The sequence below is a fragment of the Solea solea genome, chromosome 10 (genome assembly GCF_958295425.1).
Source record: "Solea solea chromosome 10, fSolSol10.1, whole genome shotgun sequence".
NCBI classification, from domain to species: Eukaryota; Metazoa; Chordata; class Actinopteri; order Pleuronectiformes; family Soleidae; genus Solea; species Solea solea.
Genome location: NC_081143.1, coordinates 21,261,338 through 21,286,732, shown reverse-complemented (window position 1 = coordinate 21,286,732; position 25,395 = coordinate 21,261,338). Strand labels below are relative to the sequence as shown.

General features: G+C 40.6%; 1 protein-coding gene across 1 annotated transcript in view; it reads right to left on the bottom strand.

The window, feature by feature from the left end:
* Positions 1 to 21,609, bottom strand: part of LOC131466570 (complement C3-like) — a 29,410-nt gene extending 7,801 nt beyond the window's left edge. Inside the window, exons 1-26 of the mRNA XM_058639888.1 lie at positions 21,494 to 21,609; positions 19,818 to 20,013; positions 19,179 to 19,341; positions 18,907 to 19,001; positions 18,575 to 18,663; positions 18,076 to 18,158; positions 17,891 to 17,978; positions 17,647 to 17,749; positions 17,331 to 17,451; positions 17,092 to 17,207; positions 14,860 to 15,006; positions 6,269 to 6,368; positions 6,062 to 6,156; positions 5,787 to 5,978; positions 5,430 to 5,585; positions 5,090 to 5,219; positions 4,607 to 4,675; positions 4,222 to 4,419; positions 4,025 to 4,139; positions 3,853 to 3,941; positions 3,170 to 3,309; positions 2,321 to 2,533; positions 1,093 to 1,156; positions 895 to 984; positions 521 to 724; positions 102 to 177 (exon numbers count right to left, since the gene is read on the bottom strand). Of these exons, the coding sequence (XP_058495871.1) occupies positions 102 to 177; positions 521 to 724; positions 895 to 984; positions 1,093 to 1,156; positions 2,321 to 2,533; positions 3,170 to 3,309; positions 3,853 to 3,941; positions 4,025 to 4,139; positions 4,222 to 4,419; positions 4,607 to 4,675; positions 5,090 to 5,219; positions 5,430 to 5,585; positions 5,787 to 5,978; positions 6,062 to 6,156; positions 6,269 to 6,368; positions 14,860 to 15,006; positions 17,092 to 17,207; positions 17,331 to 17,451; positions 17,647 to 17,749; positions 17,891 to 17,978; positions 18,076 to 18,158; positions 18,575 to 18,663; positions 18,907 to 19,001; positions 19,179 to 19,341; positions 19,818 to 20,013; positions 21,494 to 21,573 (3,212 nt within the window). The 5' untranslated portion in view covers positions 21,574 to 21,609. The remainder of the gene's footprint in view (positions 1 to 101; positions 178 to 520; positions 725 to 894; positions 985 to 1,092; positions 1,157 to 2,320; positions 2,534 to 3,169; positions 3,310 to 3,852; positions 3,942 to 4,024; positions 4,140 to 4,221; positions 4,420 to 4,606; positions 4,676 to 5,089; positions 5,220 to 5,429; positions 5,586 to 5,786; positions 5,979 to 6,061; positions 6,157 to 6,268; positions 6,369 to 14,859; positions 15,007 to 17,091; positions 17,208 to 17,330; positions 17,452 to 17,646; positions 17,750 to 17,890; positions 17,979 to 18,075; positions 18,159 to 18,574; positions 18,664 to 18,906; positions 19,002 to 19,178; positions 19,342 to 19,817; positions 20,014 to 21,493) is intronic.
* Positions 21,610 to 25,395: the final 3,786 nt, after the last annotated feature.

The following is a 25,395-nucleotide window of genomic DNA, read 5'->3' as shown; positions in this document are numbered from 1 at the left end:
ATATTAAACACATGAAAAATACATCCACCCTCAGACTGTCAGAGATAGACGAGGATAGGGAAACATTTACATATGAGCTCATTTATGTTTTAATGCCTCACCAGGAGCTGCCTTGGGTCTTGGGCCATGTTGCAAAAGATCCATCTTTTTGTTGGAAGGCAAGCTCATTCTTGTAGCCTGGATACACAAAACACAATATTTTTTTACCAAGTGCCATTCAGTCCATGCATCATACATGTAGGTTAGTTTGATGAGTCCTGTTCAACTGACTTCTTCATCGAAGGAGCCCTGCAAATCTGTGAATGTTTTTTTTTCTTTGATTAGAGTATGTCAGTATGTCAGTTTTATTTTGTTGTGCAGAAAATGTTTGAGTATGTGTCTCTGTGACACATTAACACATTCATTTCTATGTCATTATTGTAGATCTGTACAGGAGTAGTTTGTTATCCATACCACACTGTTTGTTTTGACACAATTTCAGCCACGGAGAGGAATGAAATAAACATCTTTGTGATCTCACCAGTCTTGATATGCTCGAGGGCTTCATTTCGTTTCTGAAAGCCCACAGTTTCCCACTGGTTAGTTTTGTCCAAATACATGGTTGCGATGACAGGTAGAGTCATGTAGATCATGTTCTGCTCTCCACAGCCGCTTGGCTGCTGGATCAATGAACCCATCAATTTCCCACTAATGACGTTCTCCACCAATGGACCAACTTCACTCCCTGCACATGCATAACCAGACAAATCAAAACACTATCAATCAACATGAAGACACAAGCAAAGAAAATACAATGTCATCTACTGATTAGATCAATACTGTATAAAAAAACAAAGCACATTGATTTGACCGTGTAAATCTGTAATGTTTAAAATGCAGAATGTGATATCCCACCTGTCACAGAGATCTGTGTGCTTGTAGGTGTGTTAGGAACCCAGTCTTTCTTTGGAATTCCACTATTGAGAATTTCTTCTTGTTTACCTCCTGGAGGAAGAAACGTAAAGTTTGGGGGGTGGGGGAGTCATTTTAAGTCAGTTTAAACACACAACACAGAATGATTATAAAGTGAAGGCATTCAATGTATGAACTCACCGGCACCTTTGTGTGAGGGGTCTAGAATTATAGTCTGTGGAGACTTAATTAGTACACCTTCAGGCTGGAAAAACAACAACACAAACATTATAATCACGTCTAATGTTTTAAGTTTGTTCTTTTCTGTATATGTTGGTCTATAGCAAAACGAAATGTGGCCTGTTACTATAAGGTGCAATGAAATGCAAAATTACCATTATGTGTCATCAAACGTTTAAAAAACATGTCAAACTGGTGTACTGGCGTTAGACATAACAGTGGTGCAGTCAATTGGTTTGGCCACTGCCACCAGCACTTTTAACAAATGATCAAAGACCCAAAACACCCTATGACCCCGGGTTCATCACTGATGATATGTTCAAGTAGCACTAGTCGGTGTATTTCAGAACTAAAATATTCAAAAAATATCTTTATTCATTCATTTTCTCATTTACAGTTCTTCAACTGCTTATAGTGTCTACATTTGAACTAAAAGAGAAGACGGTTTCCCAAACTGACTTTATCACAGGAAATTGCTGTCGACTCCTTCTTTTTGAAATCACCTTTGAACCCATTTTACAGTGAGCATCATTGTTGTTTTGTGTCACTGACAGCTAGATGTGGACAGCGTTTGCATTTTAGAAAATGTGTAAATAAGCTCTGCATGATAGGACTGTTAGCATAAAGCAGTGTACATACTGAGGACACAAGACTTTTGTCTTTCACTGTGGACTTTCTGATATACAGCTCCATATTTGTAGGTATGACAGACGTACAATGTTTCATGATTTCTCTTAACATTAAAAAAAGATATATTTTAACCCAAATACATCTCTGTTGTCAGTAGTTATACACTGTGTTTTACAAACAGCTGAGGCATCAGATTAGAAAACAACACTGCGTATCATCATGTGTGGATTTTGTGAAGGAAGACTGTAGAGTGTGTGTTATTTGCTCGGCGATATAGACCATATTCTAAAACCCACGCACACACAGGGATAACATGCATGTAGAAAAGCCCTTGTTTGAACCTGGGCCTTTTTGCTGCAAGGCAACAGCACTAACCTCTAACGTGTGGCTCCTTCTTGAGAACATGAATAAACAAATTATTTTGCTGTTGTATGTAGAGAAGGTAAATATGACCTTGACTCTTACACATGTGTACATACTCAACATATCTGTTGTCATCTAATGTTAAAGAACATCTTGACACACTGTTGTCGTTTGAATATGCGTCTGTTTCTCTTACCACCACCCGCAGCATCTTCATGATTCCATCATTGAGCCCCGAGTCCTTCACGGCTGCTTTGACCTCAATGTTGAATTGTCCGTACTTCATGGGTATAATGATGAAGGAAACTGATCGTGTAGTCTGGTGCCCGACTTTGACATCCTGACGATATCGTCTACGTTTAGATGCTGCACTGCACACATCATCCGTCTCAGACAGATCCACACGCACCTTGAGATGGAGAGAGGAGAATAAGGTTACGAGCATACAGTATGAACACAGATGACAAGACACCACAAAGTGAATCAGCTGCAAATGAAATACAGTGTTCACATTTACAGATATTTCCTTTACTTTCAGGTTCCATTAGTCATCATCAATAAAGGAAATATCAATAAAATAACACATAACAATCCACAGCTAATTTAAAGCTGTAGTGTGTAATGTTTGGTTTTTGTTGTTGCCGTTATCATTCTGCATTTGGTCGTTCTTTGTAGTAACATATGTATGCTGTGTCCTTCATTTTTATGGTGAATTTTTGTGTCAAGAAATACTATCAGACCAGACTGAGGGTGTGTTTGTGTGTACACTGGTGTTGCAGGGTCAAGTGGGGGCAAAAAGCACATTTCCCATCAAAGCTGAATGACCGGGTTTTCTGAGCAAAATAATTCACTTCACTTACTGTGGGTGAGTCTGATATGAAACATATGACATTGTGTGAGCTTATTTTACAGTGCTCTGACTGTAACGGACATTTAAATTTACTAGATACACAGTTTTTATAATTAATGCATTAATGCATTGTTATTCGAGGCTATAGAGAAGAACCAGTCAAATATAAACCTTTCTTTTTCCCTTTTTACTTACAGTGATAAGATTAGGGCTGTAGTTGTGGAGGATTGCCTTAATTTCTAGCTGCTCTCCACGGACAGCAGAGTAGGGCAGTCTAAGGTCAATGAAGAAGGGCTTCCGGACAATCACTTCTAACGGTTCACTGACACAGATTCCTTCAAGAAGAGGACGAGAAGTAGGTGATGAGAGAAATTTCACAATAGTCAGGTACAATCATAGATTGTACAAATGGACATTGTCTTGCTAATTTGAAAAAGTGAAGCCTGGGAAGTAAGATGGAAGTAGCAGTAAGCCAACAGGGACAAATCTGATAGCTGCAAAAAGAACTAAACTTCAATAGAAGTCTATGGGAAATTATCCTACACCTCACTTATTGATTATTATATTGATTATGACAGTAAACAAGGATTAATGGTCTCAGTGGCTACTTTCAGGTCTTCTGCAATAGAATATCATGTCAAAAATAGATTATGTTCCCATTAAGAGTAAAATTGATATAAAAGTCATGTCACATATGAGTGGACACCTGTGTAATTGACAGCTGGTATTGACCAATAGGTGCCTGGTAGCAGCTGATGAATGTCCATTTGCAAAAACTGTCATGGTGGTGGTCCAATTCACAAATCTCTAGACTATGTCCATGTTGATATACAGTCTATGGATACAATTGAAACAACAGATATTCACTGAGTGCTCACCATGGGTTGTTGACAGACTAATGCCAGTGAACTGCCAGGTTGTGATTGAGTCTGGTAAGGCAACTTTTTCCATTAAAAAAAATGATTCACTGAAACAAAGACAATTGTTGGGATTTTAGTGGTGTCATGAGTGCGGATATCTGTGTGTATGTCTGTGTGTGTGTTGCCTCACCAGCTGGTTGAGTTGCAAGAGGGCAGAACGATGTCTGTCCACAGCCAACTTTCAGGGAACTGAGTGCGAGACACTATCTCATTGCTGTCCATGTAACTGTCGTCTTCAACCTCACCTAGAGAGACATCAAAAAGGTTTAATATTTGTTTTGTTTCAATCATGGATATCCAACCCCTTCCTTGTCACCCATCTCTTACTGCGAGCCAGTAGGAGTTGGTCCTCTTTATTCTCAGCTCGCTGGTTTGTCATCTCATTGCAACAGTGCACGAAGGCCTGAACACATTCTGCACCATCAGTGATGTACTCACTGCGCATCTCACAGTTGTATGAAAGCTTGGTTTCCCTCATGCCCTCAAAACAACACTCACGTTGAAGATCAGTTTTATACTGACTTACTGGAAAGCAAGACAGTTGTGGAGGAGAGAAACAGAGGTTATAGGACGAATGGTGACAGAGAATTTCTACCCACAATGATAAGTTTATCCTTTGAATAAGGATAAACAAAATGTCAAACTACAGACAATAAAATACCTAATGTGACTGCACATTAAATCACTGATGATTTAGAGCTGTGGTTCTTACTTAAGCTGGTTGTGACGTCCATAATAGTGTTTCTTCTTCTCCTTTTGCTGGGGGCTGGACATTTTAGTTCTGAAAATGCAACACAGACAAAACAAGGTCAGACTACGCTCGTCTTTTACAAGCTACAGATTAATATTCAAAATATTCAATTTCATGCCTTATTTACTGAACGGTTTCAACTTTATATTAAAGCTCTTTGTCTCCCCAAAATACAAATGTCAAATAATCTTCTTAGTAGTTCAAGAAAACTGTTGTCAGCTCAACACAAAGGTGGTGAGAAGAAGAAGTCTATATTTAAGAAACAGTGCCTCTCATTCTATTTCAGTAGGGGGCACCACAAGTGGAGTAAGGATTATCACTGGCTACTAAACAGTCAAATGAGCCCAAAAAGCTTCTGCACCAAATTATTTTCCAAAACAATGTTGCCTATCGTTAAATGAGAAAAAGGAGAAACCAAAAGATCTGAGAGTAAAACAGTGTCACCTTGTCTGTAAGGAGTTCCAGAAGCTGTGCTGGACTCAAACAACAGCCCAGCATCGTAGAACACATTCATACCATCCTTTCCTCCACCAGGGGTGCAGCCTGTGTCATATTTCTCCACGATGTCCCACACCTGAACAGAGTGGAAGACATTTTCACACAGACATACACAAGACTGACAGAAAAATATAAACAATAACACACTTACATATAGTTTGTTTTATAATGTATCAATCTGGACCAAACATATACTTAAAAATTATCTTTTTTTTTCTTACAGCACTTTTTATGTTGTACACCTTTCAAATATATTCAAAGACGAAAATTTATGAAAATAAAATGCCTTTTTCTGGGTGAGGCGGTGCTTGTTATTCAGGACATAGACTCCTTTGTCAACTGCCACCAGTCCAACTGCAGCTCCTGGATCTCCAGTAACCTTCAGACCAAACGCACTTCGAGGCTCATATGATGCAGCAGGTGTCAATGGTTCTAACTTCAGCTAATTGTAAAGAAAAGAGAACATTTTGTGTTTGTTAAAGCAGAAAACACACACACACACACACACACACTATTATTATTATTGTTATTATTATTACTATTACAACAACAATATCATTATTACACATTATAAAAATTATAAATATTGTATTCTATTAATTTATTTAGTGTAACTCCACTATATCAATAATGTGTGCCTCACCGAGCCCATGCAGGAGTCCTTGACATCCACCCAGACAGAGTCTGATACCACTTCATTGTCATTTGGATGGTAGTAGGCTATGATACGGAATGATGGCAGCATGTCTTTGATGATGAGAACGATCAGTGAAATCAGTACTTGTCCTTTTGTCCTGTAACGGCCATGTTGGATCAACTGACCTCTGCTCAGGATCTGGGGACACAGATTAAAACATCAGCATGGACCCAAACACAAGTTTATACAGAACGATCAGTAGGTCATAGCATGTGGCTCACCAGGTATGTGATATCAGTGTCTTGATTTGACTGCCTGTTCAAGTTGAGGTTGATTTTCAGATTGTCTCCTAACTCAAGCTCTGCTGTATCCACACCTGTGAAAACAATTTTGTGATGAGTTCTGCACAATGAAAAGATTTCATGGTACTCTGCCATCATTAATGTGTTTAACCATTTGAAGTTACAGTATTTCAGGAATTTATTTACCTATGTGGATGTAGCTGTTGCTTTTAGTTTTATATGGAAGAGCTACCATGGTGGCTGATGCTTGTCTTTCCGCTAAAATACGAGGATCACTGGTTTTTGCCTAAAATCAGAGACACACACAGGTTTACAAACACAGCAATGTAAAGAAATACAAAAGGTCCCAGATCTGTACTGTTCTATCCAGTCGTATCAATGGTGAACTACTGACTGAACTGAAAGGTTCTGTTGCAGCCCTTGACGTACATAATAATGGCAGAGAGTCTCGACAGGTGCAATTTCCTTTATTTAGTAGCACTGTTAAAACTAAAAATGAACAGAAAGAATTTATTTAATACAAATCACATTTCCACAGTGCATTCAATCAAACCATAAAACACATAGAAATACTGTGCTTCAAAAAAATAAACAACAGTAATTAGATTAGGCTTATAGTACAAATTGGTTTACTATTTACACACACACATAATATACCAGAAACACACCTCACTCCGCTCACCAAGGGTGCAAAACTCACACATGACTGCTTCAAACTTGCTGTTAGCTTGATGGGCTCTTAACAAACGACACACAAATACAGCGCAGGTAAGTCTAATTATGTACAGAACATAAAGTACAGGCAAGTAATAAGTGTGATAATCAAACCAAGATAATGTGCTAACTTACTCCAGAACAGAGGTACGGGTGATGTGGAAAGCCGGGAGAAAGAACAGCTGCAGACTAGCGTGTTCCTGGGCTTACAGTGACGAAACGTAAACAAAAGAGTCAGCCATACAGGTTCCCGGGTACCAGCGAATGAACGTGAATAACGAATAAGCTATTCGCCTACAGCGACGGGACTCACTAAAGGTTAATAAACAGAATCATACACGATTTACAAACCATAAATGGCCATACTAAAACGCATAGGTACACATAAAAATACAAATAGCCTGACATGTCTGATGCAAGTATATTTTGGACTGACAGCCAATTATTCACTTTCAAGGAGAAGCACCAGCTTTTGGATAGGCCGTTCGATGATAGAGGGCTTAGAGCGATGATCCTGTTTCTTTGTTAATTTCCGCTCCCCAACTTGTACTTTGACTCTGCGAACTAGACCGTCCATCCCTTTTGTAACATCAACTACTCGGCCTAGTTGCCACTGGTTCCTTGGAAGTGTGTCTTCTTTGATAATGACTATGTCATCCACTTTCAGGTTGCGCCGGGGTACATGCCATTTTTGCCTTGTAGCCACATTCAGGAGGTATTCCCTTTTCCATCGACTCCAGAACTGCTCACTCAGATACTATACTCTGCGCCACCTTTTTGCAGCGTACATGTCTTCTTCACAAACTTCCAGGAGGTGGTAAAGCAAACCTTGATTTCATTAGGATGAGATGGTTTGGAGTCAAGGGTTCAGGTGACATGGGATCATTGATTCCATCAACGTTCAATGGGCCATTGCCTCACAAAATAACGTTCTAAGCGAGGCATCATCCAGTCTGCCTGGACACTGAGAGATGGTGATGTTCAACACATTGCGAATGGACCGAATTTGACGGTCCCATACGCAACCTGCATGACTTGCTGAAAGGGCATTGAAGATGAACTCACACTGTTTATCTGCCAGGAAGTCTTCCAGTACTTTGATGTCACATTGCTTGAGAGCTTCTCGGAGTTCATTTTTGGCTCCCACAAAGTTTGTGCCCTGATCACAGTGGAGTTGGCAAACGGCTCCCCTAAGACTGATGAAGCATCTCAAAGCGTTGACAAAGGCGTCCGTAGACATATCTTCAAGCATTTCGATATGGACTGCTTGAGAAGACAGGCACGTGAAGATGAGGCCATATCTCTTGCACTCTTTACGGCCCCGCTTGATGACAAATGGGCCAAAGCAGTCTGAGACAGTGCTGAGACTTCAATGCGTTCTCCGGGGAGTTCAGATATTTGTTGCTCCTCAGCTGGTCGTCTGAGCTTACGGCATCGCACACATCTGTGTATTAATGCGGCAACAGATATACTCCCACCAATAGCCCAAAATCCATTTGCTCTGAGTTCCATTAAGGTTTAACTTCGGAGAATGATAGGGTGCTTTAGTTCTTGACTGAGGGTTGACCTTTTTAGTCTTCCACCTACACGAAGAAGTCCCCCTTCAAGAATGGGATCAAGACGAAAAAGAGAACTTGACTTTGGAAGACTGTCCCTTTGTGAACCTCTTTGCAGTACCTTTAGCTCTTGAGGAAAGGCCTGCTGCTGGACAAGCTTGATTACCACCTCAGCAGCTTCCCTACGTTCTATGACATTCACAAGGTCGCTGTGATTTTCAAGCTTCGACCCTAGTCTCTTGATTCTTGCAACCACTTTAACCAGCATGGTCCAGTGGAAAACCGGCTCAGGCGGCTTAGAATATCTCTCTGATCACTGACTTGAGTTGCGAATACTTGAAGTACCTTAACTTCCGGATCCCCAACAAGTAGCTCTGTTGGAGGGCTAGGTGTTCGAAACACCTCTTGTTCCCTTAAAAACTTGGGCCCAGATAACCAACCAGCTGAGGAGATGTCTGCTGCATGAAGACCTCGGGAGGCATGGTCGGCTGGGTTTTGTGCCGTGTCAACATAGTGCCACTGACTGACCACTGGTTTAGTATTCTCTCTTATCATTTGAACACGGTTTGCAACAAACACATGTGTTGCGACTCAACAGCCGTTTAACGTCGCTTGAGAGGAGATAGGTCCTGTTTGTTTGTATGACGCGCTGCCGGTACAGAGGAGCACGCTGAGTCAGGGTAAGCAAGTTTCAGGATGTTTAACACAACAGCGACTACAGCGGTTATTTGGAAATGCACACCCAGGTAAGATGTAGTACGTGCACTGTTTGCGTAGGTGTATCATAGCTGAACATAAAGCGGTCAACAAAAATTACAGCTACCTGACTCTCCTCTCTCCTCCCAGTGCAGGTGATTCAGCCCCTAATTATAACCTGCTACGGTGCCCACGTGACCCAAACCCCACATATCACCGTGGCAACCATACCAAGCAAATCAAAGCCCAAATAATCCCCCGCAAGCAATGTGTGGCTCCTACAACATGGAACCTTCGTGCTTCATTGTTGATGTATGCAAGCACTACCTGAGAGTCAGTCCAAAATAATTCCTCGTCAATTTTCATCTCAAGTTCAGTTTTCAGCATTACACTCATCCTGGCTGAAATGACTGCTGCGGAGAGTTCCAGTCTTGGGATACTTACGACTTTAGTGGGTGCAACCCTAGCTTTGGCCATTATAAGACTACAATGGACTTCGTCTTTGTCATTTTTGTACCTTAAGTAGGAACATGCACCATATCCTATATTACTAGCATCTGAGAAATGGTGCAGTTCCACTCTGACAATGTTACCGAAGTCTTGAGGGTGGTAGCATCTGGGTATGGTGACATCCTTTAGCTTTTGCAGACCGTTCTTCCACTCCTCCCACCGTGGACGCAGATTTTCTGGAAGTGGATCGTCCCATCCATTGCCTCTGCGACAGAGTTCCTGCAGGATGCACTTTCCACTCAGGGTGAAGGGAGCAACAAACCCAAGTGGGTCATACAGAGAGCAACAACAGACAAGAGACCACGGCGAGTTGGAGGGTGATCCTTTGCATCGACGTTGAAACTGAAGGTGTCATTTCCTAGCGACCACTGAATACCAAGTATGTGTCCTTCTGGTAATACGTCTGGACAAAGGTTGAGCTGTTCAGTTGTTTCCGCTCTTTCTGAAGGGGGCTACACACGAAAGGACCTCCCTTTTATTAGAGTTGAATTTTTGTAGACGTAGGCCTGCACCTTTACACAACTCCTGTGCTTCAACAATCAATTCTTTAGCCTCTTTGACTGATGGAACACTGATTAACCCGTCATCCACATAAAAGTTCTTCTCAATGAAGGCTGGCACTGAAGAGTAGTTAGACTTGTGTTGCTGTGCCAAGTACTTAAGACCGAAGTTGGCACATCCTGGGGAGGAGGCAGCACCGAAAAGATGGACTGTCATTCTATATTCTTGTGGTTCTGTTTCCAACTGTCCGTCCTCCCACCATAGGAACCTCAGGTAGTCGCGAACTTCAGGTGAGACACAGAACTGATGGAACATCTTTTCGATGTCACAGATTACAGCCACTGCTTCCTTTCTAATGCGACACAGAACTCCCACCAGAGAGTTGATTAGGTCAGGACCTGTCAGTAGAGTGTCGTTTAGAGAGATGCCACAAAACTTTGCTGAGCAATCAAAAACGACTTTGCTTGGTTTCTTGGGGTGGTAAACCCCATGATGAGGGATATACCACAAGGTCTCTCTCTCAGAAACAGAGGGGGCTGGCTCTGCATCACCCTTGTCGATTGTTTCTTTCATGAAGGCGGTGTAGTGGTCGAAATATTCTTTGTTGGCCTTTAATTTCCTTTTCAGGTGTTGCAACCAAATAGCAGCCAGCTTTTTATTGTTTGGTAGTGTTGGTGGACTGCTGCCCTTGAAAGGGAGGGGCATCTCATAGTGATCGATCCTCCTTCTGCCTGATATTGTCACTAAATAGTTGTATGAAGCGAACATCATCTTGGGAGACGTACTTGTCCTCATAACTCCTTTCGTTAAAGTCTGATTCTAGAAACTCTGATTTCCCTGTCTATCTAAATGGGGGTTGGATGACCCTATAATACTCCAGCCGAGCATAGTTCTCTGTGCGAACGGTTCATTTACACTACCTATGATGACATCCAAGGGAGCTAGAGCTGATGGATAATCATAACCAATTAACAGTCCCACCTCACAGTCTTGTAGTGGTGGTAGCTTGTTAGACAGGTGTTTGAGATGAGACCACTGGAGTGCTGTTCTTTTGGTAGGGATGTGGGACTTATCGACTGGGATGAAGTCTTGTGTGTATGCCTGCTTTATTTGGACATAGGTGTCAGAGTTGAGTCCTCTAACTTGTAGAACAAAGGCAGTCTTACTTGCTATGATTGTGTTGACGGCTGTCATTGTACTGAGCTTGAGTTGCACTGATTGAGTGTCCACGTTTAGTTCAGACACTAGATCCTCCAAGATGAAAGTTGAGTCACTTTGCGTGTCAAGTAGGGCATAAGATAGAATTTCTTTCTGAGGCACCGTAGCTGACGACACAAGAACTGGAACGATGCTGGAGGTGGCAGAAGCATGCCGTGTTAAAGCATAGGCCATAACCTTGTGGATTTCTTTGCTTGCATGGTCCCTTCTGACTACAGGATCTCCGCAGGTGCCTTTTCTCTCTCTATATGCAAGCATGTTGGATGACGTCGACCACATGTGCTGCAGGTGTGTCGCCCCTTACAGTCCTTAGTAATGTGCCCCTTCCTTAAGCACCCGTAGCAAAGGTGATTTTCATGAATGAAAGTTTTCTTCTTGTCCGCAGACTTGGCTGCAAACATAGGGCACTTAGCGACACCATGTGTTTCGTCCTTACAGACTAAGCAAGGTGGCCTTGGGTATGAGGTTTTCAGTTCTCCTGAAGGGGAGGTTTTCATTTGAGCACTTGTACTGAGTAATGAGCCGATGAGAGCCATAAAGGATATCTTCCAGTCTATGAATTTTAAAGGGTCACAAGTAAACATCGCCGGTTCTGGGACAGGTAGACGGCTTAAGGTAAGTGAGCTTGCAATTGCCAGGGCTAAACTGGCTTCTTCCGGAGTTGTTTGTGCTTCAGGGAGTGTATGGTAAGGCTGGAACGGCCTGGCATGTGGATCTAATGGAGTTTTCAATTCAGCATTGTGGCAGCCATATTGAATTGTATGGTCAGGCTCTTCATAAACACTTTCACGTCTATTAAAGTTGTGATACGCTCTCACCCGAGCGGCAGCTACCTTTACTTCATTGTCTGCATGTAGCTGTTGTAACCTTGTTTTTTCCTCTTCTAACTTTAATTTTATTTCAGCCTCCCTCTGCTTGAATTCTGCTAGCATTTGCGTTTCTTTGAATTTCCATTCGCTCTCCAATTCATCGAGTCTCGCTTGTTGGGTATGAATTATTTGCATAGCTTTTGCCTGCTCTAGTTTGGCTGCGAGGTCCGCTTCTGCATTTGCACGTTTGCTAGAGGACCTGGAAGTGGCGCTTGAGGAAGTGTATGATCTCTGTGAGGACTCAGAGATCACTGTTTCTGTTTTTGAGTTTCCAAAGACGGATCCATACTCCTTTTTATTTAGCACCATCCTCACTCTCTCCTTCTCGAGGTGGTCATTGAAAGTCTCATCTATGTTCTCAAGTCGTTTATTGATGAGGTCACAAATCTCAGCTGTCAGAGTGACACATGCATCCATTTTCTTGGCAATATCTGGGGTAGATGTATGGTTGCGTCGAATGGGTTCATAGTGCTGTTGTACTATGACATGTTTAACCTTAATATCTGTTTGGGTTTTATCAAGTTATCATGTTATGCCTGGACTCAAATTTAGATGAGTGGTGACTTAAACTTATACTTAAATTGTGTAATACCACTCACATCAGACATTTACACTTTGTGGCTATAGCAAGGTTAACCAACAGTGACAATGCAAGCGTCATAAAACACGAATGCTGCTAAATACTCTGTGGTCAGACAATTTTCTTTTCAAATATTGTTAAAGGTTCAGGAGTAAGGATCTCATGAGATGACATTTACCTTAACACTCTCGTTGCAACTTTCAACCGTAAGGCTCTAGCCTTTTACACAATTCAGTATCATGCATTTAAAATTGTCCTTTGAATAACTCAGCATATGGCAGTTATTGTACTCTATATTTTCCCAACATGTCATATGATGAATTAGGTGAGTAGGTAGTTTCAGTTTAATTTTACCACATCAACTTTAATACCATGTAGCCTATGTGATTAGTTTTATGAGTTAGATCTCTCACTGCAGCTGTGGCATCCGTACACTGGCGTGGTGGACATCAGATGTTCGTGTCCACTGGCTGATGAAGACGCTGGCGTGGTGGATGACTAGCGATGAGTTTTCCCTGTTGCAGCCCTTGACGTACATAATAATGGCAGAGCGTCTCGACAGGTGCAATTTCCTTTATTTAGTAGCACCGTGAAAACTAAAAATAAACAGAAAGAATTTATTTAATACAAATCACATTTCCACAGCGCATTCAATCAAACCATAAAACACATAGAAATACTGTGCTTCAAAAAAATAAACAACAGTAATTAGATTAGGCTTATAGTACAAATTGGTTTACTATTTACACACACACATAATATACCAGATAGACACCTCACTCCGCTCACCAAGGGTGCAAAACTCACACATGACTGCTTCAAACTTGCTGTTAGCTTGATGGGCTCTTAACAAACGACACACAAATACAGCGCAGGTAAGTCTAATTATGTACAGAACATAAAGTACAGGCAAGTAATAAGTGTGATAATCAAACCAAGATAATGTGCTAACTTACTCCAGAACAGAGGTACAGGTGATGTGGAAAGCCGGGAGAAAGAACAGCTGCAGACTAGCGTGTTCCCGGGTACCAGCGAATGAACGTGAATAACGAATAAGCTATTCGCCTACAGCGACGGGACGTAAACAAAGTAGATAGCCATACAGGTTCCGGGGTTAAAACGAAGGAACATAAATGACGAATAAGCTAGTCACTTACAGGTTCAAAAGGTCCCAGATCTGTACTGTTCTATCCAGTCGTATCAATAGTGAAATACTGACTGAACTGAAAGGTTTTTAAGACAATATCTTGCTTAGTTGAAGGTAGAGTATGCAGCATTTTTTCAAAAAAAGTTTAATGTCAAATATGGTTAATGTATGTTAAAGTCATGATTAGGAATTGGAATCTAATGGAAAGCACAACGCTGCTGGGGATGGTTTCCGTGGATGTCACAGTTGCTACGAAGTGATTGACAATGGAGTGCCTTTGTTCTGCCCGGTCGTGGAGGAAACTTAGGGTGGGTGTTTCGTGCTGCTAATGTTTTGTTTTGCTGTTTTGGGTTTTGTGGTTGAATGTCAATGGTATTCCTGCCAATGTGTGTGCGATCAATAGCAAGAATTTCAATGTCCATCCATCCATCCATCCATCTTCTACCGCTTTATCCTCCACAGGAGGGTCACGGGAGGTGCTGTGCCAATCTCAGCTGACATAGGGCGATAGGCGGGGTCACACCCTGAACAGTTCGCCAGTCCAGGGCCACATATAGAGAAAAACAACTATTCATCCATTCACTCTCAAAACTACGGTCAATTTAGAGTGTCCAATTTACCTAATCCCCATATTGCATGTTTTTGGATTGTGGGAGGAAACTGGAGAACCCGGAGAATACACGCACACACGGGGAGAACATGCAAACTTGGTCCTTGTTCCAATTGGGGCTCGAACGCGAGTGCTCTTGCTGCTACACCGACACCGACCGTTCAATGACGATATTAGTAAAAATGCGAAGAATACTTTTGGAACAGTTTCTCTAATCTGTAAATGGTAGTCCATCTAGACAGAATTATGTTAATCAGATAGTAAAGTAAATGAAGCTGCAGAATTTGGCCATGGTGCCACTTTATTTTAAATATTGCAAGTAGATATCAAGCTTCCATTAAAAACAAAGTATAACTGGAAATGAAAAAAAACTTACAGTGATTGTCAGATCTGATGCTCTTGTCTCTGTATTGATGGTAAGCTTTGCAAGGCCATTAGCTGCAGTCAAACCCTTCACTTCACCTGGATTCACCACCACAGCAACACCTTTAGCTGGAGATTCATCTGGAGTCACAACTTCAATCTGCCATGAAAGAAACAAACAGCTGAACAATAAGAATATATTGAACTGAACTGTCAAATTATTCAGTAATTAGGAATTATATTATTATTAGGGTTCGAGCAGCTCTGTTGCAAGAACCCTATTGTAATCGTAAGGATTATTCTTCCTCTTCTTCTTCTTCTTCCTCTTCACCAAAGTAAATCGCGTTTTTGAGGCCCTGAACATGCCCCAAAATTCACCAATTTTTGCAAGCGCATCAGACCTGGTGTAAAATTACGTTTATTAATGTTTCGGGGAATGTGCGTTAAAAAAATTAAAGTGGGCGGGGCAAATAACTGCTCCACCCTCTAAAACTTGTGGGCCTGAGGAGCACGTTTAATGTATAAAAGTCAGCGTAGCCTATGCTCTAAAACGAACAGGAAAGCCGCCATCTTGGATTGAAAGTTCATTTTTTGCAGATTTTGGCCATTTCGCACCAATGGTAATTGAACAAACTTGTCCTAGAGCTTTCATGGGATCACCTTTAAACTTGGTGAGGTCACTGTGGACAAGTTGAGGATCTAAAGTTATTGAAAACTTTTCCATAAGTATCATGGAGTACAAGATAGGGGGCGCCAAAGTTGGGGTTCATTCATATTTTTCACAACAAAAGGCGAAACTCTTATAACCCCTAAAACTTGTCCTCCTGAGAAGCACGTTTAAGGTACATGCATGAAACTTGGTACACGCGTTCCTTAGGTCGGGACGGTCAAAAAAGTCAGCGTAGCCTATGCTCTAAAACGAACAGGAAAGCCGCCATCTTGGATTGAATGTAAATTTTTTGCCGATTTTGGCCATTTCGCACCAATAGTATTTGAACGAACTTGTCCTAGAGCTTTCATGGGATCACCTTCAAACTTGGTGAGGTCACTGTGAACAAGTTGAGGATCCAAAGGTATCAAAATCTTTTCAATAAGTATGGCGTACAAGAAAAAGGGCGGCAAAGTTGGCGAAAATCACGATTCTTCGCAACGCACAACAAACTCTTATAACTTTGCGATGGAAGGTCAGATCTTAACCAAACTTGTGACGATCGATGATGGGCCCTTGCTGAAGATGCCTATGCAAAAACTGGCAACACTGCAAAGGATTCACTCAACTGAGTGGTTCGTTCGTTCATTTTCATGCAGTACCTTTTTTTCGCCACATGATGGAGGCACCTGCATACAAATCTATATGAAAATATTCCATGTCAAACTCAGCACCCCCTGGTGACGGCAGACAAAATTACATTTACAGTTTTTCATGCTGCTCTAACAGGGATTGTTGTATCCACTTAAAACTTGATATGTGAGACCTCAGACCCGTCCGGAACATGTCTGAAAAGAATGACCTCCCTACAGGAAGTAGAACTCCCGATACAGGAAGTAAAGTCTAACATTGTTCGATCTTCAAGAAACTTGATATGTGAGTCAAGGGACCGTCCCTGAACATGTTTACGGACACACCTTTCACCCAACAGGAAGTCGGCCATTTTAAACAGGAAGAGCCCTCTAACATATTACATTACATTACATGTCATTTAGCAGACGCTTTTATCCAAAGCGACTTACAATAAGTGCATTTAAACATTTGGGTACAAATAAGAGCTAGAAGTAAGTAAGAGCTTCAAGTAAATCAAACTATGAAGTGCTAGTCATAAGTGCGATTTTTTTTTTTTTTTTTTTTTTTTTTTTTTTCGTCGTCGTTATCGTCTTAGTCGAGGTAGAGTCGGAAGAAATGTGTTTTTAGTCGGCGGCGGAAGATGTGGAGGCTTTCCGCTGTCCGGATGTCAATGGGGAGCTCGTTCCACCATTTGGGAGCGAGGACAGTGAACAGTCTCGAGTTCTGTAAGTGCCTCTGCGATCCTCTCAGTGAGGGGGCAGCGAGCCGGTTTGCCGATGCAGAGCGATACCCCAGGAACGCTGAAAATAGTCCCAGCTGAAAATAACTATGACTGAAAATAACTAGTACCGCAAGCGGTGAATGAACGGGAGATGAGCTAGAGGACTCGAGCTCGAACCCGTTCATTACCGCTTGCGCTACTTGTTATATATTATAATTGTACATTATGAGTAAATGCATTACCGAAACATCGAAGGACATTCCTGGTTTGAAATATTTGGGCGTTCTCTTGAAGTGAATGGTGTAGGGGGATGTAACGATCTGGATGCCTCTCACCTCTGCCTCCACCATTTCACTACCTGTTGAATTGATGTAGAAACACACACACTAACACTTTAACAGAAGGTGTTTGACATTTTGTTATTGATCATCAATGAAATTAAAATCAAACATGATCATATGACACAGACTGTTTTTCTTACCACTCTCTGTCAGCACACTGACTGTTACAAATATGGAACTCCCCACAAGCTGGTCGATATTCTTGAAGGTCTGTGTGATGTGTTCTCTCTTCAGTTTGGCCATTCCAGCACCATTTTCAATCTAATATGACATAGAAAAAAATAAGTGGACATCTAGAGGTGCTACAAAATACAAAAAAAAAACATCAACTTTGATTTATTCTGATCATCACAAATAATTTAACTGGTGGAGACAACAGGCAACTGTAAAACTGGACATCCTAAATAGTTTAGTCTCACATGTATAGTCTGAACTCAAAAAACATAATGTCCTCACCGCTACTCTCTGAAGAGCGTTTGGAAAGCTCCTCTTCTGACCTTCATGCACAACCCCAAATACCACGTATGCTGTGCCAGTTACCTCTTTACTAAACAGATACCTGAAACCACAAGAAACGGTTTCAATGGAAGCCGGACAAAAACAGCAACACAACCTCTTAATGATATCATTTATTTTCTCTTGCACTCAGCCCTTAATGATTCCAGTTCTGAAAGCCACAAAAACAAAAAACCATACGTACGTAGCTTTGATGTTGACAGTAAGCTCTGGACTGTCTTTATAGAAGAAGGAGCTCTCAGGCATCAACTTCACCTCAAAACTCGGCAGCACTGGAAATACAAATTAAACTTAAGTGTCCAACACCAGAAAGTAAATAAATACTTACATCATAAGTTAAAAGGTAAACTTCAGGTAAAAGGGACGCACCATATTCCTTGACCTCAAACTCTGCAGTGTAGCTCTCTTGTGGGTTCTTGTGGTATTTGGCCACCACTTTCCAGACTCCAGGACTGCGCGCGCGCACACACACACAGGCTAAGTATTCAGGAGTCTCACTGTTTTGTCGTGTCGTGTGTGTCTCCAAATTTAAACTAACATTTCTCTGTAGACTACATTTCTAACAATACCAACTAAAGATAAATTATAATATTAATATAGCTATATCATACAGGTTAGTTAAGATTGTGTATCTTTCTGTTTATGATAAAGATCAATGGATAGTTTTTACTGGACAATGTGCTGGACTAGCCTATTTTATGTCTCTTGGCAACAGCAAACAGTGTCAGGCTGTTTCCTCCCATTACCAATGTCCATGTGAAGCTTTGCTAATAATCCCCTGGATCTAATAACATTTTTATGACATGTTAGGAGAGTGGTAAATATCTTCTGATCAAATTTATAAATAATAAAACAAAATCAAACTAACCTGACAACTTCACCAAGTTGGAAATCGCCAGCATGGATTCCTGATTTTGGAAAGACTGAATCAACAGATAAAGTGATTCCTTCAGGAGTCTAAAAAAAAAGAAAACACACAACACAAAAAAACCCAAAATGAAACCATTAACAGTGAACCAGACGTCTTTACAAATGAGTGCAGTAAAATTGTGGGGCAAACAAGACTTGGAACAAATGATCATCCTTGGTTGTCAGTTCAATGATTGTCACTTGGCTATTTTGCCCAAGAGGCTTGACACACTGTTGTTTGCAGCTGAAGAGTAAATGATTCCGTATTCTCATTGCAGTTAAATGCAATACCATAATCTCAATGTCAATGGAAGAATCCTTAAGATTGTTTTCATCCCTCTCAATGGGCTCCATACGAGGTGTCACTGCAAACATCCTGTAAAGAACTGACAGGAAGAGAAAGAGGCTGATTAGACTGATTCCCTTTAAAAATGCAGAGTGTTAGAAATGGTCATGAATAAATCTACACCTTGATACACAGTGTGTTCTGATGAACTATCATATGTGGACTACTGTCATAGAGATGTGTGTGTTGTTTAGCACTGATGTTGTACTGAACACACCTTTACTGCTGGGGGTGTAGAGGCTCTTGTCAGTCTGGATGAAGATGTAGCCGGACTGGAAGGACACAAGGACGACTTTCTCCAGCAGGCGGTCAGGAAACTGAGCTTGCAGGTAGACATACTGCTTCACAGTGGGATCCCTGCTAAACCCTTCAGCGGGGATCTGAAGGCAGCATGTACAACGGAATCAGTAATGAGGAGCAGGACAGGTGTATATGATTAGACTTTAGTGATCCAACACCAAGGAAATTCACTTTTTACAGCAGCAAAATGGCAAATTTTGCAAACGGCCACCTCATATTGACAAGCCAATATAATGTCACAACATTTATATCAATCTAGAGGCATTAATTTTTTTGTATTTATGAAGGGAGAGTTGGACTACTGTGTCAAGTCAGAATGGTCTGGACTATGTAGTGGCTAATACATGTGTGAAAATAATGTCTCTCTGAACCTTTACAATTTAAACTCAAGCAATCATGACATTGTCATCTTGAAATAGTCCAGAAAGCTATTTTTATTCAATAATAATTTAATATTGTATTCTCATTGTAATAATGAGAACAATAACGGTACACTACACTGTAGATCTCTCAACTACACTCATTATTGGAAATTAATGAATATTGTTTCATTTACCTTTATTTGTCCAAGTGCCTGGAATTGATTTCCACTGTTAAGGGTCACACTTGTGGTCTTCAGCGTTATGAGCTTGGTTGGATGGTTCATCACCTTGATGTGAACCTCTATGTCTCCCCCTGTACAGTCTTGACACTCCACAAAGATGTTCTCTGTTGTTCCTACACGCAACATGTTTGGGGCAGACATCACCTTCCTACAGAGACCAGGAAATAAAATACTCTTGTCAGACTGCACCATGAATTATGCTTTAATTTTTATCAAGCAATCACTTGGTTTGCTGATGATCTGTCTAAAAGAACGCAGTGTCTTCCAGTGGCTGGTTCCTCTGGACCCATTTATTCTCCATTTACATCAACAGTCTATATGATAATTTGTCAAGTTATATTATTTTTATGCTGATGACACCATAATATATTGCTGCTCTCATTCAATTTCACAGGCATTTTTAGTTTTTTAGAGTGAAGCTTGACTTCTACGATCAAAATAAATCTTGTTTCTCCCTCAGTGCTCGGAAGCTTCTTGTATCAGCAACCCTACCTTTGATTGATTATGGCAACGTCCTGTATTCGAGTGCTTCAGCCAAATGTCTCCAGTCTTTGGATTCTGTTTATCACTGTGCCTTGCGTTTCATAACTGGTTGTAGTCACCTCACACACCACTGAAAAACTATATCTTAGATCTGGCTGGCCTTCGTTGAGTGTACGCAGATTAACACACTTGCTGACTCTGATTTAAAAGGCTCTTCTTGCTTTAGTTCCCTCCTATTTATGTGTATTTCTGTGAAGAACAACAAGCCACTACACCTTACGCTCCAGAGACATCTTTCATTTGACTGTTTCTCATGTTCAGACTGATCTGGGGAAAAGAGCGTTCAGTTTTGCTGCCCCCTCTGCTTGGATTACTCTCTAACCTGAATTGAAAATTACAAAACTAATTTCATGCGAAGCTTTTCGCTCCATTTTAAGTGCCTGTGTTCTTAAAATTGTTCTTAAAAACTCCTGCTCTTTAACTGTCAACTAGTTTGCACTTTTAAACCACTGTTTTATTTTTAATTTATTGTAATCTGTTTCTTGTGTTTGTGATATTTATTAAAGATGTGTACAACTGACATGTTGGCTAGGTCACCCGTGTAAATGAGATCTCAATTTCAATGGTTCTTATACCTGGTTAAATAAATAAATGAATAAATAAAATAAATCTTAGTCTGTGTTTGAGTTTAAATACATTCAATTAACAAGAAAAATGTTTATTTGCTGATTTGCTGCTTCTTGCTCAGTCATTCTATCAGTCTATGGACTTATGTCATCTATGGATTTTCTTGATTCAACACTCAGTACACCGAGATCCGTACACCAGTTCATCACGGATCCTCGTCTGTTGTAACATCACTGTGCAAACGCAGGACAATCTTTTGACAAACATACTGGCATCATTTCAAAGACCAGTTTACATTTTCTTATGTGGCACAAACTGCATACTACAAAACAGCTATTTGTGTGTATAATACAAGTTAAATGGAGCTGAATCAGTTATTTTAAATGGGGAATACCTAATGTGGCTGTTGCTCCAATTACACTATAATCAGACAGACTACACATTAAACGCATTTAACTCAGTTTATTTATGAGTCAAATTAAGCTCAGGCAGGATAAAGGTGAGGCCAATCTACTCACAGTGGAGCGCCGTCAACCAGAGAAGTCACAGAGGCAAAGGCCAGAGAGGCCAGCAGCCACAGCGGAGTCCCACCCATCATCCTTCCTGATCCTGTGCGACTGTCAATGTAGATGGTTGCTCCACAGCTTGCTCCTTTTATCCTCTCACCTCCCTCCTTCAGTTCCCCACTGACTCATCATCTTCTACCCATACGTTCTGTACACATGTATGTAAACACAAAAAATAATTTCCCAGCAGCAGTTGAGAAATGCTTCAGGTCTGTTGAAGGTTATCTCCGTTCAGAGGATAAAATAAACATTAGAAAATCAATGGCTGTCCAGTGACTACCAGATTTCCACACATACAGAGCCGGATTAAATATATGGACTATACTAGGCAGACTATATTTTTTGGGCCCCCCTCCATCGATGTTATTTATGAATTGAAATCTGAAACTTACCAAAGTTACTAATAAAAGTTAATTCACATTTTACATAGCGTAGTCTTTGGTAACGAGTTGGTTCTTTGTATGCCAAAATAAGTCATGTGTCGTATATTAAACAGTCAATCAGACTATTTTTTGATTTTTATTACCGTATTTATACGTTACTACAAGGCTCTATTAAATTATCCTTATCTTATCCATTGCAAGTGTCATTGTCAAGGCAGTAGTACCAGTAAATCACCAATAGGTGTCAGAATTGCTATGTAAACAGAGCAAATAAGATAAATGTTGTAAGCTATTGCATTTTGCAGAAAATCTTAATTAAATGTGTTGATTAAATTGAATAGTTTAATAAGTAGTCAAATATACAAAGACCAATACAATTTGCAGTAAGAGAAACTGTGCTGTCGTGGTAAAGAGGTTTATTTTCATGGACAAGCATCACCTCTCTTCCAATTTCTGGCATTCAACACTCAGCAGCTCAGCTCCTGGTCTGGACTGTTCAGCAGTTTTCTCCACTAGTCTGGATGTTTCTCTGGATGGTGTACTGTGCAGTGTTGTTTTTGGCAGCCATTCTAGATTTAGTCTTAGTTTTAGTCTTTTGGACTAAAACGCTTATTAGTTTTAGACTAGACACTGCACTATAGAAATGAGTCACGTTTCAGTCATTTCTATAGTGCACTGTCACACATAAGTTTGACATGAAATTTCCTCCGCCGGTGGTGCGCCGCGACCGACTCTAGATCGGCTTGGAAGGCCTCGGGGCGAAGGTGGTTTACAGCGAACCCCCGCCCGGACCTCGCCGCGGACATGTGCACTCGCTGCGGCTTCTCCCGCCCACCTGCCCCCAGCGTGACTGTCGATCGGAGCGGACTGTCCTCAGAACGCCCTGACAGCGTCGCTTCATCAGGACGAGGGGCGTAAATCGTCTTGAAACGCGGACCAGGTCATTTTTAGGTTTTGATTGTCCCTCTGTCTGGGCCCCCTGCCAATCGGGCCCTAGGCACGTGCCTAGTTTGCCTTTGCGTTAATCCGGCTCTGCCGATCACTAGCTAAATCAAATAATTTCTTCCTTGGAATGTAACCCACTTTACATTCCCAGGACATTTTGGAGGACAGTGCACAAACACAAGAAGCAGAAACTCAGGCAGAACCATTTGCACATACAGAGGAAAGGAACCAATCACAACGAGACAAATATACAGACATTTTGAAAGGGACACTGACAGCAAAGGGAGAAAAAAAGAGCGGCTGAAACAAAGTGCTGTACATCAGAGATGTAGCACTAATAGACCTAAGAACAAACAATAACATGCACAATAAAACAATAAAATAATGTAGAAAGTATAAAAACAACACAAATAAACGAATCATACAATAAAACTGTAAACAAAAATATATAGACCCAACGTCTCATACTGGGCCAAAAGCCAAAGAGTAAAAATGGGTTTTAAGATGCGTTTTAAAAGTGGACAGTGAAGGGGCGTGTCTAACACGCAGTGGATTGTAGCAGCTCAGAAAAGGTGAGGTGGGACAAGACAATTTAAGGCTTTAAAAACAAATACAATTATTTTAAAAAGAAGTCTTTAGTGCATGTGCATGAGCTCAGTGTCCCAGTGAGGATTTTGTTCAACCCAGTAAAAATGTAGTGCATCACTGTTATTTTGTCTTGTTTGTATTGTTGCCTGTGGAAACGGGAAGATTGATTAAAGAGGCTGAAGGCATGCGAGGAAGAAAGCAGAATGGAATGATGACATGTTGCAGGAAAGGTTTATGAGAGGTGAGAGACCTGCGGAACCTGCTATAATCTGTTTTTTGTAACTTATTAAATGCCAAGCTTGTTTAGGGATTTCCACCATGCAAAAGAACACAATTCCAGACTCTAAATTACTGTCAACATGAAATAAACCAAGTGGCAGTTTAGGTTAAACACTGACTACTGATATCAATAAAGATCTCTTTTTGTTCAGCACTTACATTTCCTGTTTTGAGGTATCTTTACCACCCCTCCCTTTTATGCTGCTGACCTTTGGGTCAGCGAGTATGGGAGTTACTTGGTCTGCCTTCAGTGTGTTTTCCCTTTTGTGTAAGAAGGATTTGTGTATTTTTTCTCTATTTAATTTAAAGGATATTATTATTGTTGCTCTCTGCTCTTATTGTTGTGTATAATTCTGCCATATTTATAGAGCAATAACTGGCTTATAGAGCAATTATAGAGCAAAAAGTGTGTTTTTCCATTGTGCCGATGAAGGATTTGTGCAATTGAGAAATATTTTTCTCTGTTTAATTTTTAATTTAAGTTAAATTATTGTTTTCCCCCCACAGACCTTGCTACATTTTGTTTTTATATTTAGCACAATGTTTTTTTATTTATTTTTTTCCTTTTTTGGGGGGCGATCGAGGGGAGTCTCCCAGGGTGTCATTCAAGCTAGAGCCGCAACTGGACGGAGCGACTAGTCACTGATAGCGCACGCGCACGCACACGCACGCGCACACACACACACCTGCTTTTGCTAGTGCCATCAACATTTGTAGGGTGAACACTTGCCGCTCCGACATAATCGTCCCGTAAACATGATCTTTAATTCGGTTCAAACTTACTTCACTCTTCATCCTCAGTTTGCGTCGGCGCGGCGCACTTGAATGACGACAATGGCGGGACGCTCTGTGTGACGTCACTTTTTGTAGTTCTGTTAATTAACTGTCAATATTGATAATTAGGTGGGGAGGTGGGGACAAGAGTTATTATTGCACGGTTAATTTGGGGGAATACCTTGGTTTTATTTTCATTTGGGTTGTTTGGTAGAATAATCATGATCTATTCTGATTTTGGGATCATTTGTGTTTCAAGAACACATCCCCATGTCTATATATGTATATGTATATATATACACATACATATATATATATATATATATACACACATACATATATATATACACATACATATATACACATACATATATATATACACATACATATATACACATACATATTCTGATCTGGACATATACCTAAACACAATCTCAAATTTAAGAACAAAAAATCAATTAAGACTCATTAAAGATTAATGTATTAAAATTATTAATTTAACATTATATATGTAACATTATACATATTGTTTAATGTAAGTCAATAGTCTTTCATCTAAATAACAATACAGCATATTAATATTTAATGAAAACCCTGTTCATACCTGTAATTGGTTTACACTCATTCATTATTCATCCTGTATCACATACAGTACTTTACTACAGTAATTAAACAGTGAGGCCAATTCCTTTATTTTTGTCATAGATTGAAAACATTTGGGTTTGACATCAAAAGACAAATATGAGACAAAAGATGAACATTTCAGCAATATGGGTTCAAAAAAATGGGTGGGTTAAAACCAAAGGTGCTATCTTCTATGTTGTGTATCAGATCCAGATGTAAATACCTGCAAGCAAAAACTGAATTGTTCCTCTTTTGATAATC